The sequence below is a fragment of the Bufo bufo genome, chromosome 5 (assembly GCF_905171765.1).
Source record: "Bufo bufo chromosome 5, aBufBuf1.1, whole genome shotgun sequence".
Lineage (NCBI taxonomy): Eukaryota > Metazoa > Chordata > Amphibia > Anura > Bufonidae > Bufo > Bufo bufo.
In genome coordinates this window covers 130525135-130542645 of record NC_053393.1, presented here as the reverse complement: position 1 = coordinate 130542645, position 17511 = coordinate 130525135, and the positions used below count along the sequence as shown (strand labels likewise).

The following is a 17511-nucleotide window of genomic DNA, read 5'->3' as shown; positions in this document are numbered from 1 at the left end:
GGCTGGGGGCTGATTACATATGGCTGGGGACTGATTACATATGGCTGGGGGCTGATTACATATGGCTGGGGGCTGTTATGAGGCATGGTGGACTGATATGAGGCATAGGGGTCTCATCTGAGGTCTGATTGGGGGTCTTCTTTATATTGGGCTCTGATCTGAGGTCTTATTAACATTGGAGATCTGATTGGGGCTGTGAGCTGAAGTCTGATTAATATTGGGGGTCTGATTGGTGGTCTGACCTGAGGTGTAATGAAAAATATTTTTTTCCTATTTTCCTCCTCTAAAACCTAGGTGCATCTTATGGGCCGGTGCGTCTTATGGCGCGAAAAATATGGTACTTGCTTGCTCCTCCTCCCGACCTCCCCTGCCCTTTGCGTATTTGTGAACCAGTTTTTTATGTTTACATTATTAAAGTTTACTACTCTATGAGGTGTGTGTGTATTTTGTGTGTGTGTGTTGTGGTGGAGGGTGTGATTGCATGCTAGGGTGTGGGAAGGCGGGATCCAGGGGGCCCAAGTAAATTCTTGCCCATCGTCCAATCAATATTAAAGAAGGCCCTGCCTATGATGTCATAACACTGGCAACACTCCTGATTGGCTGGTGGTCTTGCAGACTGGGGCCTGGCTTGGTTGCCTTGGAAACTGGACACCAGTGATGACATCATGACGCTGGATGTCCCAGCATCAATTCTGATTGGTCAGTGCTCCTACACACGGAGGACCAGCAAGGTTTCCCTAGGAACTGGACTCGGCAGCGCTGCATGCTGCGGAGCACGTCCGCGGGAATAGGTAAGAATGTTACAGAAATCTTCTATATATATCAATATAGCACTCTGAATTCTGAAGTGAAGAAAATTTGTTGAGATGTGTTGTGCCTGCAGGCTTCTGAGATGTAGACCTCGTACGTCTCATATTGCATTGCAACTCCAAGGCAGTGGCAGTCAAGTCATCTCAACGTATCTGGACATTAATAGGATGTGATAGAAGAAATAGGAGTACAGTCAGTTAAAGGTGTTTCTGGGATATTACATCAATGGTCAGTTCTTAGGATATCGCATTAATGCATGATGATGGGGGTCCCATCCTTAATCTGGAATTGTTGTCTAGGGTTGTTTTTGTTTTTAAATAGTCATGACTGTGAAATATGGTCAGTGGTGTCCATCTTTTTCAAACCATCATGTTGCATAACTTCCTTCAACTGTGTATTATTCATGAAAATAATGCAAAATAAAAAGAATAGCTACAAAAACTAAACCAACAAATGAATAAACACAATACAGATTCTAATGACCTGAATTTGGAAGAACCAAAGATTTGCCTGGACTGATTCAACTAATTTGTTGTTCAGGAGACCTGAAAAACTGGGTGATAACAGCCCATTATACAGTTTGCACGGAATGTAATTCCTACGTAATTCTTCATTATATACATTACTATTTAATGTAACAGTCCCCAATTTGCTTTCTTTTGCTTTCTGTTTTGTGCAACTTTATATAAATTACGTGACTTCAGGTACAACAGAGTGAGTTCTGACAGTAGCCAAGTAAAATGTAACCTTTTGCCAGGCACCTGCTTCAGGGAAGAGCATTTGTTTCATATCTTTACGTTTCCAACTTTTAGAAATTGTTCTCTTGAAAAATATCAAATGAATATTGAGCCTTTTGTTCCGCATTCCTTTTGTTTCTTGGATATTGCACGTTTGGGATTGGGCTTAGAATGTAGAATCTATCAGCAATGTAACATTTTATTATGTCTTGGCAATAATAATTATCTTACTTAACACAAAAGAAAAACAAATGCAATTCAGTTATAGGCTTGTGCTCTCTTAGTCATTCATGGAGGTCAGAAGATGTGCTATTACTTAGAAACCCAGCTGTAAAGTTTTAAAGTCTGCCAAGTCTTTATCATTGCTCATCGTCTAATAAAATGTCCATCATAAATTTTCCCATTCATTGGTAGCCTTGTTGCAAGATCACAGTTTATGTAGTCTAATGAACTTTAGGCAGGGAACCTGTTCTAGTTTCTAACAAATAGGAATTTGAAACCTTTTCAGAGGTGGGTATATGGGTGATACACTTGGTCTCTAATATACTCTTATATGCAGATCTATCCTTTCTTATCTTCCCTCTTATGTTTCCTTTTTTTCCTATCCTCTTGGCTTAGGAGGTCACAAAATGTATGGTGCAAGATAAGCAGGTATGGAAAAAAAATTGTGGACAGTGCAGATATTTTTTTGTTCCAAACCTGGTCATCTTTAACCACTCATCTCCTGGTATTGAACTAAGAGGAAACATTAGGAAGGACCCATGTTGAGGAAAGTCAAGGGTGGACACATCTCTTTCCGTATCTGTGTGGACACATCTGTACTTCGATTGGCAAAAACCATTCAAAGTGGTCCTGGTTAAAGAGAGTTTGATTATGGATACTGGTGGTATATATTGAACTCAATTGAAGGGGTTCTTTTATGAAGACAACCCATTCTTTTGGATCTGTAAGGTTATGTAGGCAAGGGACTCATATGGGACCTCGTTCAATGAGACAGAGTGGAGAGCTTCTCACTAAGCATGTTTCTTGTGTATCTAGTCATTCATAGGAGGTTATTTATGAATGGCCAGCGTGTAGGATTACATTTCCACTGCTTGGGTGTGGCTGGTTGCAGCTTCCATTGGTGAAAATGGTATTGGCAGGGGTTTATCAATCTGGATCCATGGTGCTCAGTTGAATGTTAAGCTGTCTACAATTTGAAAAATGGTTGTCTTCATGAGATGAGCTATTTAAGAAGAAGAATTTGTAACATAATATTTTCTAGGGACCATATGTGGAGAAACAGGCATAGCCAATGAAATGCACAGTAGGTTGCAGTAAGGTTATGACATCACGCTTACTAGAAAAGTAATTTTTATGGAGCAAAAACCTAATGTTTAAAAAATAAGAATGTTCAAACGAGGAAGCATATGAACACCAAAGGAAAACCTTCTATGCTTTCGCTAAAAATACTTGATTAGGCCTAATACAAGACCTAGATTTAGTAGGCACAAAATAATGGCGTTTGCTAACGTGCATTGTGCTGTGATCATCAAACGTATTTCAAAACCAGTTGAAAAGCAATTCCAGTCTCGGTTGGAAATGAGCTTGAAGCAGCAGTATATGTGAGATAAGAAATTCGGTGAGACCCACAGGACTGCATCCTCCAGATGTCTGTTTTATATAGAGAATAACCTCACAGAGGAGATTCCAGGCTGCAGCTCCTATAAGGGAGGACATGGCATATGTTTTATCGCTAACCCCAGATATACACATTATAGCAGCTGTGTTGGGAATTTTCAAAGAGCCAATATCTTTTAACAATGTTATAGTCTATTTACATAGGAAATAAATTAATACACAGTATATATGTCAGTGTCTGTTGAGCTAAGGCTAAGGAAATAGTGCAGTCCATGGTAAAAAGTGATGTCACATACGACACCTATTACAACAAGCCCATTATGAATGGATCTTTGATGATTTTGATCAGATTACTGATGAGAGAGGATGAGATCCTTGGTGATTTCCACATAGTCCAACTAAATGGTTTATAATTTCTAGCAGTAGGATCTGTAAATGGGTTCCCCAGGATTTAACAATTGATGACTTATTCTTACCATAGGTCATCAGTATCAGATTGTCGGGGGTCCGACACCCTGAATCCACGCCGATCAGCTATTCTCCAGTAGGTCGAGTGCCGGAAATAAGCGTCACAGCTCCAAAAACTGTTTAGTGGACAGAACGGGTTACTGCATTGCTGCTCCTATTGAAGTGAATGGAGGCAGTGCAGTAGTAACCAGGTCCGTCCACTACACAATTGACACCCGTGTAGGTCCAGTGCAGGAGCTACTCCCGAACAGTTGATCTCCGGGATGCGAGGTGTCAGACCCCTGACAATCTGATACTGATGACCTATGGTGGGGATAAGTCTTCAGTTGTTAAATCCTGGAGAACCTCTTTAATCCTAAGTGTTCTCAGACTCCTTGTCTATGTGTTCCTATAGTTACATGCCTTTTCTTCATCTCAGGTATTTCCATACAATATATTTGGGGATTCGCAGCAGACGGAGTGGAGAGAATGACAGGTGGAGATTTTACTGGAAGATGGTGTACGAGTACGCAGATGTGAGTATGTTGCATTTGCTTGCGACATTTCTGGAAAGCGCTCCCCAACTTGTCCTGCAGCTCTGCATTGTCGTGCAGAGTCAAAGCATACAGGCCGTTCAAGGTAAGAAGCATATTTTTTTTTGTGGGGGGGGGGGGGATATCTGTATACAGAGGTAAATTTAGTAAATTGCCAAATTATGTGACAAGGTGAAGTCAGTATGTGACAAGGGTTCTCTAAAGAGGACTTGAGAGCCGGACACTGCTCTGCTTCGGCTACGGAGAAGCATCTGCTTGTGCATAAGCTGCTCCAAAGCAGAGCCTGTACCCTTGCTCTGCCAATCAGGGTAGCGGTGCGTATATGAAATTGTCAGGGTCAGGCTAAATGTCAGGCCCTGTCAATGATGCCGCACGTGGTGCTTCTTCACCTGCGCGGACAGCCTCTTGCAGGAGAAGAAGTCCAGCTGATGAGACAGATTGAATCGTTAATTCGCTCATCTCTAGTAAGGATCTGAGTGATTTTGACAAAGGCCGAACGGTGATGGATAGACTACCTCATAACTTACCAAAGTCTTGGTACCAGAGGACAGGACACCTTGATAGGCCTTGTGGAGTCCATGCCTCAATCGGTCAGACCAGTTAACGTTAGCCTACACAATATTAGACAGGCGATTTTAAAGGAATTATCTCATCTAAGACAATGGGGGCATATTGTTAGGATATGCCCCCATTGTCTTATAGGTGTGGGTTCCACTGCTGGGACCTTATAATGGCCAAAGTGGTGGCTGGAGGACTCCTGTCTGGCCACCACCAAGCGCTCTCCCCAGAGAAGCAAATGGGAGCGCCCCACGCATGACCGGCCACTGCTCCCATTCACTTTTATAGGCCCAACGGAAATAGCTGAGCCAGTGCTTGTCTATTTTTGGTGGCCCCATAGAAATAAATGGAGGGCTGCTGCGCGTGCACATAGGAGATAGGTGCAGCTCCCAGGGGTGGAACCCTAGTGATATGCCACCATTGTCTTTAACATAACCCCTTTAATGTTATGACTGATTAGTGTATAAATAAAGCTGAATAATTGGGGGACCTGTTACAGATTTCATTTTGAGGCACAGGATATTCAACACCTCTAGATGGAAAACGGAAGTGATTTTGTGATTGCCATGGGTTATGATTTTTTATAGATTCACACAGGCAACCAAATCCTATGACCTTCAAAACTCAGTAGAGTCTTTTGTGTCTTTTAGGGAATAATCAACTTTGTCTTTAGCAAGGAAGTAAGAGGCAGGACTATGACGCATATGCGGGCTCATCTGAATGCCATTACCCAGTATTCCTGGCTGCGGTATTGTGTTGACAAATTACTTTCAGAGAATAAAATGGATGAGCATTCATTTTCTTCTGTTCAGAATCTAATAAACATGAACAGATTCCAGTTGTCTCCTGCCAAAAGAATATTATCATTGCAAATACTGATCAGCATTTGTTCATTATACATTTCTTAATTGGAGATTCTCAATGAAGACCAACTTGGGAGTTTCATTTTAATCAGAGGGGTTTTGTCAAGGCTCTATTCACTCTCCTATCCACCACTGTCATTTTTCTTGGGGGGAAAAAAATTGCCTTCATCTTTTGCTGAAAATCAACAGAAAGTGTTAAGCGTGTGACTTGCTAGTTTAGCAAACAAAACCGTGGCTCTTTTACAAACATATACAGCCAAGGATGATATCATCGGTTCTGCCAGCTGGCACTGGTTTACATTATCACCCACATAAATCGTTGTAGCAATATTAAACACAATACAAAGAACGAAAAGTATCCAACGGCATCTTAAAGGAACCTTGACATAAAAACTGAAGACAGCAGAATTTATTGAGAAAATAATTGGCCAATAGATATTTAAACGACAGTTAAAAAAAATGACCGATTCTTTAAATCAGATTTTGAACTGATTTTTATTTTTATTTTTAGTGATTTTTGTTTTAACCTTCCATGTCACTATATATATACTGTATATATATAAAAATAATAAATTCCACGGCACTTTAAAAAATAAATAGTGTTTATTACATCAGATGCGACGTTTCGGTCCTCTCTATGGAACCTTTTTCAAGGTTCCATAGAGAGGACCGAAACGTCGCATCTGGTGTAATAAACACACTATTTAGTTTTGGAAGTGCCGTGGAATTTATTATTTTTATATTGATCTGGATGTTGGATCGCTTCTGTAGCCGTTGGCACCTTGTCTGCCCAGCGTTCAGCCTGGGCACCTACACACTGAACGCCGCCCCGGGGCACTTGCGAGTGCTCATTTGCATATGAATTAAACTTTGTTTTTCCTGCTTTTGCAAGTCTAAAGAAAAGAACAAAGGTACCGTACCGTTCCAATCCTGTATAGGTGTGCTACAGAGCCATGTAAGGGCTGTATATGGCCATATGGTGGTGACAGACTCCCTTTAAGGATTTTTTTTTTAATGCATAAAATCTTAAAAATCATTACAAATTCTCAAAAAAATATATTTTTCATTAAAAAAAACTTTATATAAACAATTGGTTATTACTGCTTTAAATTTCAAGGGCGAATCAATAACGGGCAGCACTCTGTTAGCCAGTGCTGTGTGGTAGGGAAAAGTCTGCCAATAGTAATAAGGAAAACCACAATATTTCTTTATTAAGGTGCTCCAAGACGTACAAATACGGGGTCGACACCAGTTTTTCGGTCCGTCCTGGTCCGTGGTCATGGCCATAGTAGAACGGAGCAATAGCTTACAGGCATACAAGCACTGCAAAGTATAGAGTATGTCCTATTCTTGTCCATTTTGCAGACAAGAATAGGCATTTCTACAATAGGACCCGTGGAAAGTGCCAAATGCAGATGGCAGGTATCCATATTTTGCAGATCCGCGGTTTGCGGACTGCTAAATGGCAATGGCCTTGTGCATGAGCCCTTTAGGGTAACAAAAAGCACACAAATTGTAAGCAGAACATTGAATGGATCGATCAAGGCCTGCTGATAATCCTATTCATGGACCAGTGCAGCTGCTCAGCTTGTTCAGAAAACATTGGTTGTTGCAGGGAGGCTAAACTGTCCATCAAAGCCCGATTCATAGTCACACGGAATAATATGAAGAATTCTTGACAGTTCCCTATACCCTGAGGTGTTACTACAGCTCTGACTGACCACTTTCTGAAGCCTTCTGAAACCTGCAGGGCACCAACTTGGCCAAGTGTACAGATTGTGTGTTAATTTCTGAGACATTCAGATGTACCCATTACCTCAACATAAAAACTGCAGGGTTACAAGATATCGTTTTATGTTCTCCAAATCAGTTTATAAATGTCACCACGGGAGGAGATTGGAAATTCTGAAGGAATTATCATTTGAATAACTAAAAATGAAGAAAATGTACAAAATAATGCACAAACTGCTAACTGAATGTCCCCATCCGATGTCAATAGAATCAAAGGCTATTTACCTAAGGGCACTGTTACACTAGCGTTTTTCTTTTCCGGCACTGAGTTCCGTCAAAAGGGCGCATTCAAAATACCGGAATGCCGAAAAAAAGGTGAAAAAAATAAATGCCGAATCCGTTTTGCCGGATGACATCGGAAAGACGGATCCGGCATTTCAGGATCCTGATCAGTCTTACAAATGCCATCAGTTGGCATATGTTTTGCCAGATGCGGCAGGCAGTTCCGGCGACGGTGCCGCAAATGTGAAAGTAGCCTAAAAAGTAATGGATATTATGTTTGTATGCTTGATGTTGGGTTACATTATGTATTCTTTAATTTAAAACATTTGAGAAATGTTCTATATTCTGCTACAAGCACTTCAAAATTTCTTTCATTCGGACCAGATTATGAAATCTTTTGGATTATTGGATAGTCACAGAAAACTTTAGGACAAAATCTCAAAATGAAATGCTAACAGCTCTTTTTTTTTTTTATAAAAGCATATTTTCCAATAGATTATCTTGCATCGGTCTTTTTTTTCCAGAATATTGAATTTTTTCTGGATTAGCAGACTTTCTGGATTATCAAATGTGTAACAAAAAAAAAATCGTTGAATTTACATTTTAAAGGGCATCTGTCAGCAGATTTCTACCTGGCTGACCTGTTACATCAGGATTTGGCAGCTGAAAGCATCTGTGTTGGTCCCATGTTCATATGTGCCCACATTACTGAGAAAAATGTGGTTTTAATATATGCAAATGAGCCTCTAGGAGCAACGGGGCGTTGTCGTTACACCTAGAGGCTCAGCTCTCTCTACAACTGCCACGCCCTCTCCACTTTTTTTGGACAGGGTCAGGTGTAATGATATTTAGTGTGGGGTTCTGTGCCCGTATGTGAATGTAGTGGTGGTCTAGCTGTCTCTAGCAATCCCTTACAGACTGAATGAAGCAACAGTCCACATGTTTGAACCGCTGCTCCATTTATACAGGGGCACAGGACAACCATTCTTGTGATACTTTTCCCTTTCTCCTGTAGATACTATTCTGTAGATACTGTCCTTTGGATAGTGGATACATTTCTATCTTGGCCCAACCCCTTTAAGTATACTATTCTTAGGTATTTCATATTCTTCTGTATCCCTCACGCTGGCCCTTCTTTCTCCAGGCCTTTGCATCCTCCAGCGACAGTTTGCTGCCCCTTACATATGCCTTTCGCCTAACCAAGAAGGTGGACCACATCGCTACTGTATGTTCAGAACATATGAACAGGGGCTGTCTAAAAGAAAGAGCCTCTTTAAAGTCCTTATTTTAATGATGTAGCCAGTCATATATTTTACAGCAGCTGTCAGTGATGTAACTAGAAATGACCAGGCCCCACCACAAATTTTTGAAAGGGCCCTCCTCCCCCAGTAACTACTTCCAACTCCTGTGCAACCCCCACTTCTGTGACTAGTCAAGATCGCTCTCTAAGGCCAGGCCTGGCAGCCACCTCCTCTATTTCCTACTAGTGTTGATCGAGCACCCAAGTGCTTGGGTGCTCGAGTAGAACACTTTGCAATGCTCGGGTGCTCTACAGAGCACCCAAGCACAATTGAAGTCAATGGGAGAAACCGAGCATTAAACCAGGCACCCCCAGTTCTGAAGAGGGGAAGGTGCCGGGTCCCACTGAGGTCTATGCAGAAGATCGCTCTACAGTGAGGGAATCCCCCAGTGTGAGTCCGTGGCTTCTTAGGAGTCCCTGCTCTGACTCCATATATAGCTATGTCCATATATGGAGTCATTGCTTGGGGACACCCAGTGTATTTAAATCAAATTTAGCCTCTATTTCTGAAAAGTTTCTGCCGGGATTTGAACGCACAACCACTCAGCTATAAAGCTGAATGATAAACTATGTCAGAAAAACCTCATAATAGTTTGTCATGTAGTAAGTATTCCTATACAGCCCCTGGCAGCCATCATATATGCGGTAACCACTGATAATCAGCAGCTCTCCAACCTGGCTCTACCTATGGTCTCTTTCAGACAAGCGTATCCAGTTTGTAAAACATGCTCCATGTAGAAGAGTGGTTTCTCATTATGGACACTGCTCGTTTCACAGGAGCTCAAGGCATTATAATGATTAATATTGCTGTGTGTCTCTGCCTGACCTTTCTTCGACAGAATTATACTGACATAAAGCCGTCAGTATAATTCAGTATATGCAAGGTCAGACAGAGACACTCAGCATTATAAATCATGATAAGGCCTTATGCACACGACCATGTCCGTTTTGCGGTCTGCACACTGCGGATCCACAAAATATGGATTCGGTCTGTGTGCCCTCAGCATATTTCTTTGCAGACCCATTGACTTCAATGGGTCTCTGGTTCGCATTTTTCAGACATAATTCTATCTTTTTGCGCAACGGATATAAGGGTGTGGAAAGCACACAGATGATCCGTGGACTTTCAGCATCCTTATGTCTGTTCCACAAAAAGATAGAACATGTCCTATACTTGGCTGCAAAATGAAGTTATGGGGTCTGCAGAAAATGAGGATGCAACACAGACAGTATCCGTACTTTGTGGATCCGCAAAATACATACCGTCATTTGCATGAGGCCTACAGTAATGCCTTGCGGTGTGAAAGGAGCAGTGTCCATAACAGGAAATCATGCTCCCTCATGGAGCGTGTTTCCTGCACTGGATACGCTCATCTGAAAAAGGCCTATGAGGTCCATATGCCCTAATATAAAAAAGTTGTTTTTTTACCAGCATCCACTTTAAGGTCTTCTCCAAAATGTCCTTCTAGAGTTTGTATTGCTAAAGGTCTGCATACAATAGAAAGACATGATAGAAAGCAGGAGTGCCGAAAGTTGCGGATCCCTGATCTAAACTATAATATCCCTCGATTACATCAACTCATATTTGAAAGAGACTAGATACATCATACTATATTATACTGACTATACTACTTCTCTTATAAACTTTTACATTGTTAGATATCATTACATTTATTTATTCTTATAAATGTAAATTATCAAAATATGAACTTTTCACTATATGTGCTGTTATAATAAGACCTAAACCATCAAAGTAATTTACTTCTTTGTCATATATTTTGGTGTTGAATTAGAATACGTCGTCTCTGGTTGAAACTTTCTGTTAGTTGAATGGGAAGAAATAAGCTAACATGACATTTTGAAACAGAATTTTTACTGTCCCATAAAATAGAGTAAGTAGTTTGAAAAAGAAGAGAAAAGGGAATGATGAAGTTATTGATAAGACATTTTGTTTTTCGCTTTTATGGCTTTTCAAGATGATATTACAAAACCCAGCAAGGCATTCGTGACACAGCTAATTGGCTTCTTCTGTAGTCATGATTTAGAGACTTGTTCAGTAGTATTACATCTTCCCTGACATGTCTAGGAAGAAGCTCGGTGTACGGTATTGTGTAATTTGGGTGCTCTCCAGTCTCTATGTTGCCATGGATTCAGTCATTTTATGACATCTCCAGAAAAAAACTAATTCAATGTTGCCTCCTTGAGATGGTCCAAAGTTATTTCTGTTTATGTACAGCACTTTATTGTATTCTAATAATTATTCTTGATTTATGATTTTCTAAACACTACGATGGAGCTCCAACGATGTTATACAAATGAGAACATCATCCCCCGGAGCCCCTATAAATAGTGGTTATCACATTGCAAAGATCTACGAGGTTCTGAGATGTCATGAAATGATTTGTTACCGCAACAGGATAAATAAAAGACCCTCATGATCATAACGGGAGCTGAACAGATCAGTGTCCTGCCCATCTAGTGACCATGTTGGAAAGTGTCATTGTCCAAAAAAACAAGAAAAGGGGACTGACACGAGAGCTGCTTTACAAATATGTGTTCCAAGGAAGGGTGTTGCATCAAGTGCATTTATTGAATGTGTAAGGACAACTTGTTTCTGGAATGGAATTGTCCCTTCCTCAGACTTCACTGTGTATTGACCTGAGGAAGGGACTAGTCCAGTCCCGAAATGAGTTGTCCTTGCGCATTCAGTAAATAGACATGATGTGACACTTGTCCTTAAAACACTTACTTGGATAACAGCACCCATGTGAGTCCCTTTTTCCTGGTTTTTGTGAAGTATTTTATCCAGATGAGGCTTCTTGTGTAACAACAAGGCAGCAGCTTTTTGTTGGAACGTGTGGCTTATGTCATGTCTTTTTCTTGGTCTTGAATGGAACATCTTACACTAGATTTCCTATTGTTATTTCTATGGCATATTTGCATTTTATCAACTTCGTCATCATCACTCCTGACATGTCTACTTGTATTCCCCTTGACAATTCTGGAACATCTTTTCTCATAACCGAGTTGTGCCATATCTTTCGAACAAACAATCGTTTTTTTGAAAGAACGTTCCCAGTAAGATCTTTGGTCCGTCGCCCAGTTTCATTGACTGTTCATGGCCAGTTTGAACAACTGTAACGGCTGGACTAAAACGTGCATGGTCATGTCTCCGAAATGAACGCTCACCAGATGATTGTTTGTTTACCTGCTCTTCAACCATCAACCAACTTCCATCTCATGTGTACGGCCACCGTAACAAAGCTCTCTGAAATGTTAAAAGGTGTATAAAAGTGTATATTAGTACAAACTAGAAGGACACAATACATGAACTTGTCTATACAATTATAGTGACAATGGTGACAACAAAAAGTTGTAAGGACGCTATTCTCATACAAGGGACTCAAAGCAAAGGGACGGTGAAATTGTTTTATTTTTTAATATTCTTCAGCAAGAACAGCAGAGTAGATTGTGTGATTCAGTCTCCTCTTTAATTCTTTTAGGATATTCCTGTAGGGATCTGACTGACTTTATTAATCAGCACCTCAGCAGTCTGATATTGACTGACAAGAGTTTAGCATGCAAGAGGAATTTAGAACAATACACTAGGAACATATCTAATTAGCGATATTCTTTCACATTCGTGTACTGAATAAAAGTGGAGCACATAACAGGTAGGCACATATAATGATAGTTTTAGGGGATCATAAAGATGTGTGTTTTGACAGTGCTTCTGACCCTAGTGGCATTTGCTCGGTTTACTTGACAGTTTGGGTTAAGTCATCTCAAAAGGTTACTGCCCTGACTGTTCAATGACTGTTCACAGGACTCTGTAAAATAAAAGGCTACAATTATAGCCAGGAGTCAAACGTTTAAATACTTTACAGGCATACATATAAAATCTATAAAATGGGGAAAATCTAAGAACCCATGTCATATCATAACTTATTCTTTAAAATAGCCAAACTTGGTCTCAGACAGTTGTCCCACAACTAGATGTCATAAGGTAGCCCTGGTTTCCCCACCAGTCTTAAAAGAGTTCTTGTAAATACTAAAAAGGACATTTATAAAAATGTTTGCACCATAATTTGCAACTTTTTCAGCTTTTGCCACTATTCTAATGGAGAGGGAGGGGGTAGAGTTTTTGCAGACCACTAGATTTACTGTAACTTGCACCAGAAATTGGCGCATGCAGAGATGTGACTAATTTACTAAGAGACATCTGAATTGCCTACATGTTCGTAACAAGACTGGCGTATGGAAATGATCAAGTCTTGATAAATGTTCCTCTATACTTTTGTTGGCTGCTTTTACTTCTCTAGTTCAGCTCTGAAAACTTGGTCATCAAGTTTCTGCTGCTGGGACAGAAAAAAATGACTCTCTGTTAATAGGGTTATTTAAGACCCACCCAGGGTTGGACTGGCCCACCAGAAGATCCTGTGGTCGGCACTGGCTATAGATCCCTACTTTGGAGTCAATCACTTGCATCTTTGGGTTGTTGTTAAATCATAAATATTCTCAGATTTTATTACTTACATGTTCTACAGTGCAAATAAAGTGGATATTCTACAGTTCTGGTACATGTGGAAGATGGAATCATATCATCTGCATTGTATCACTTTTTTTTATTAAATAAAATAATATACTGAAGCAAATTCTCTTTTCTACTTTACTTTCTCGTTGTACATGATTATGGGCAGCCATGTTGCCTGAGGTCTTTTGTTCGAGTTTTTGATATTGATGGCTTATCCTCAGGATAGATCATCAATATTAGATCCGCGAGGGTCTGGCTCCCGGCACCCCTGCCAATCAGCTGTGACCACCGCAACCTCTTCCTAGGCCAGTGACGTCACAATAATCGGTCACATGATCTAGGCGCAGCTCAGTCCCAGTCAAGTGAATACCAAGCACAGCCACTATCCGGTGGACAGCACTGTGCTTGCTAGGCTGCGAAGAGTCCCATTAATATTAAAAGCCCAGAAAACCAGTTAACAGCAGTTCAGAGATATTCTTTACAGCAGCCACTTAGATGTATCATTAGGTTTTTGACTTCTATAGGAGGGTTTTGTGTGCATGTTGTGACCTGTACATTGTGCAGGGGAGGAGGTGAGCTGTGATCATCACGTATTGTTAGTGGTGGATCCTGTTTTGTCTGCTTCAGAGCACATACTTATCATTATAATCCTGCCTGTGGTGATGATGATGATATGACTGCTGAGTAGTACAGAACAGGCTCAGCGGCCAGTGTGAAAACTGAAATATTTTGGGATTATTATTTAATTCATTTATTTAGTGCCAACATATTCCACAGTGCTGTACAAAGATTGGCATTACTCCCATCAGTCCAAATTAACCTATCAGTATGTTTGCAAAGTGGGGGGGAAATCAGGGTACATGGAGGAAATCACACAAACATAAGGAGAACATACAGATGTTGCCCATGGTCGAGTCAAGCCCACTGTTGCGAAGAAATAGTGCTAACCACTGAGCCATCATGCTGAATATTTTTCAATGTAGATAATAATGACATAAAAAATGTGTAAAAATTATATATAAAAGAAATATGTTTAACATGGAGATGGGTTAGGCAGAGTTTATAATACGGGTCATGGAACGTTGTATTATAAACTGTTGCATTTTCAGCATTTCCTTCCGTTTGTAGAGAATAACCCGTCAGACAGTCTAGAGAGTAAATGTATTTATGTCTAATCTCTGGGGTCTCTTCCTAGAAAGACTCTAGTTTACATCAGCAATTCATAATTCAGCTCAATAAACATCAAATGCAGCCACGCTGACTTTCCCTGCCGCCTGCATAGGGGTTGAATGGGATTTTTGGTTCATCAATTTTATTTTTATGCACAGTGATTAGCTCACCTCACAAAGCACTGATTATAAGCGTTTTACACCAAAGCAGGTCTTTGATAAAATTATAATGACGAGGAATTAATTGACTGAATTATTTAGTGCAGCGTTGGGGTCACATGGAAAATATCTCCTGATCGGCTGAATTTTATTAGAGGGAAATCGACACCTATCGAGCTAGTCACGCATTCAAAGGTGGTTGACAAAAGACCTTATCAGCCATTGTAATGCACAGAAATTTGCACCTGTCAACCATTAAAACTAAGTAATGCAATACGTACGGCGTGAGCAATTTAATGCCTTACTACAATATGACATCACAATGGCAATCGGACAGCTTGTCATCAGTTCTCCCCGCATTGTAACGGAAAAAAAAGTACCTGTCCCCTTCATGCCTACTATTAATGGTGGTGGTTAAATGTACGAGCAGGTAGGACAGGATGAAGGACAACTTTTTAAATGCAACAGTAATGATTCATGTTCATTTCACATTTGCAAACACAAATTGCCCTAATGGATTAAGTCCTATGAGGCGATGAGTCTCCAAATAGAGAACTATATCACATTATGTCTGGTGTAAAGCGGAGCACTAAATCACCAGCCGCACATGCTGGGGCTAGCAGTACAGGCATGGTTTGCTGGCTCAGCTTTGCATTTATTGAAAGGTTTTACGAAATTCTTAAAGGGGTTGTCTGGGTGTTCGAATGGCATGAAAAAAAAAAAACTTAAGTGACTGATCCCCCGCCGCTCCCGTTCCGTTGCTTCCTTGGTCCCCAATGGTCTCTACTTCCTGGTCCCTCTTGACTCACAGGAAATTACCTTAAAGAGTAACGACGCTTTTTTTCCATTTTTGATACGTCATAGGGACATATCAGAAGTGTTGATCTGCGGGGGTCCCAGCTCTGAGACCTCCACCGATCGCTAGAAAGAGGGGTCAGAAGAGCTCAGCTGAGCGCAGCTTCTCTTTACTGCTGAGTGTGAGACTGTAGACGAACGCAATAGAAAGTCTATGAGTTTGTCTAGAGTCTTGAGCTCAGCATTGAGGAGAAGCTGTGCTTGGTTGAGCTCTTTTGACCCCTCGTCCTAGCGATCGGTGGGGGTCTCAGAGCTGGGACCCCCACTGATTAACACTTCTGAAATGTCCCTATGACATATCAAAAATAAAAAAAAAGTGTAGTTACTCTTTAACCTCTTTAGGACACATGATGTACCGGTACGGCATGTTGTCCGGTACTTAAGGACACATGACGTACCGGTACGTCATGTGTATTTCCGATCACTGCCGCCCGGCGGGCGGTGATCAGAACAAGGTGCCTGCTCAAATCGTTGAGCAGGCACCTTGGCTAAATGCACGGGGGGGGGGGGGGTCCTGTGACCCCCCCGTGTCGGCGATCGCCGCAAACCGCAGGTCAATTCAGACCTGCGGTTTGCGACTTTTTAAGTGCAGCAGCGGCGGGCGGTGATGCTATCGGGTCCCCATGGGGCTGTAGAGGGGACCCGATGGCATGGAAGGCAGCGCGATGCCTTCCTGAGGCATCGCCGCTGCCTTCCTGTGACGTGCCTGTGAGATCCAGCCCCCTGGATCTCACAGGCCAAAAGCTGTATGAGTAATACACACAGTTTTACTCATACAGCCAATGCATTCCAATACAGAAGTATTGGAATGCATTGTAAAGGATTAGACCCCCAAAAGTTGAAGTCCCAAAGTGGGACAAAAAATAAAGTGAAAAAAATAGTAAAAAAAAATAAAGTTTTCCCCCCAAAAAATTTAAAGTTTCAAGTAAAAATAAACAAAAACAGCATTTTCCCCAAATAAAGTAAAAAAAAATTGGTAAAAAATAGGGGGGGGAATTATTAGGTATCGCCGCGTCCGTATCGACCGGCTCTTTAAACATATCACATAACCTAACCCCTCAGATGAACACCGTAAAAAATAAAAAATAAAAACGGTGCCAAAACAGCTATTTTTTGTTACCTTGCCTCACAAAAAGTGTAATATAGAGTAGGGGTGGGCGATATGTCCTAAAATCTATATTGCGATATAATTTTAAGCATGTGCGATATGCGATATATTGTTTTCTATATTTGGGGGGGGGTTTAAACTTTTTTTTTTTACTTTTTATTTAATAACTATTAGCCTCCTTAAGGGCTAGAACCCTTGTCATATTCACCCTAATAGAGCTCTATCAGGGTGAATAGGACTTTACACTCTCCCTGCTGCCCTGTGCTTTGTGCACACAACAGAAGGGAGCTGACCATGGCAGCCAGCCTCTGATGTGCCCCCCCAGCCTCTGATGTGCCCCCCCAGCCTCTGATGTGCTCCCCCAGCCTCTGATGTGCTCCCCCAGCCTCTGATGTGCCCCTCCAGCCTCTGATGTGCCCCCCCAGCCTCTGATGTGCTCCCCCCAGCCTCTGATGTGCTCCCCCAGCCTCTGATCTGCTCCCCCCAGCCTCTGATCTGCTCCCCCCAGCCTCTGATCTGCTCCCCCCAGCCTCTGATCTGCAACCCCCCAGCCTCTGATCTGCCCCCCCAGCATCTGATCCGCCCCCTCTGGTAACTCAAACCCACCCCCCTCCCACCCTCCCCAGTATTAATCATTGGTGGCAGTGGCCACAGGGCCCCCCTCCCCCCCCCCCATCATTGGTGGCAGTGGGCAGTGGGCTCCGATCGGTTACCATGGCAGCCAGGACGCTACTGAAGTCCTGGCTGCGATGGTATGTTAGTGAGCGGCATTATACTCAAGGGT

General features: G+C 41.6%; 1 protein-coding gene across 1 annotated transcript in view; it reads left to right on the top strand.

Annotated features, from left to right (window-relative positions):
* XKR4 (XK related 4) overlaps positions 1–17511 on the top strand; it is a 287926-nt gene that overhangs the window by 193632 nt on the left and 76783 nt on the right. The window contains exon 2 of the mRNA XM_040433401.1: positions 4054–4253. Within this exon, the coding sequence (XP_040289335.1) occupies positions 4054–4253 (200 nt within the window). The remainder of the gene's footprint in view (positions 1–4053; positions 4254–17511) is intronic.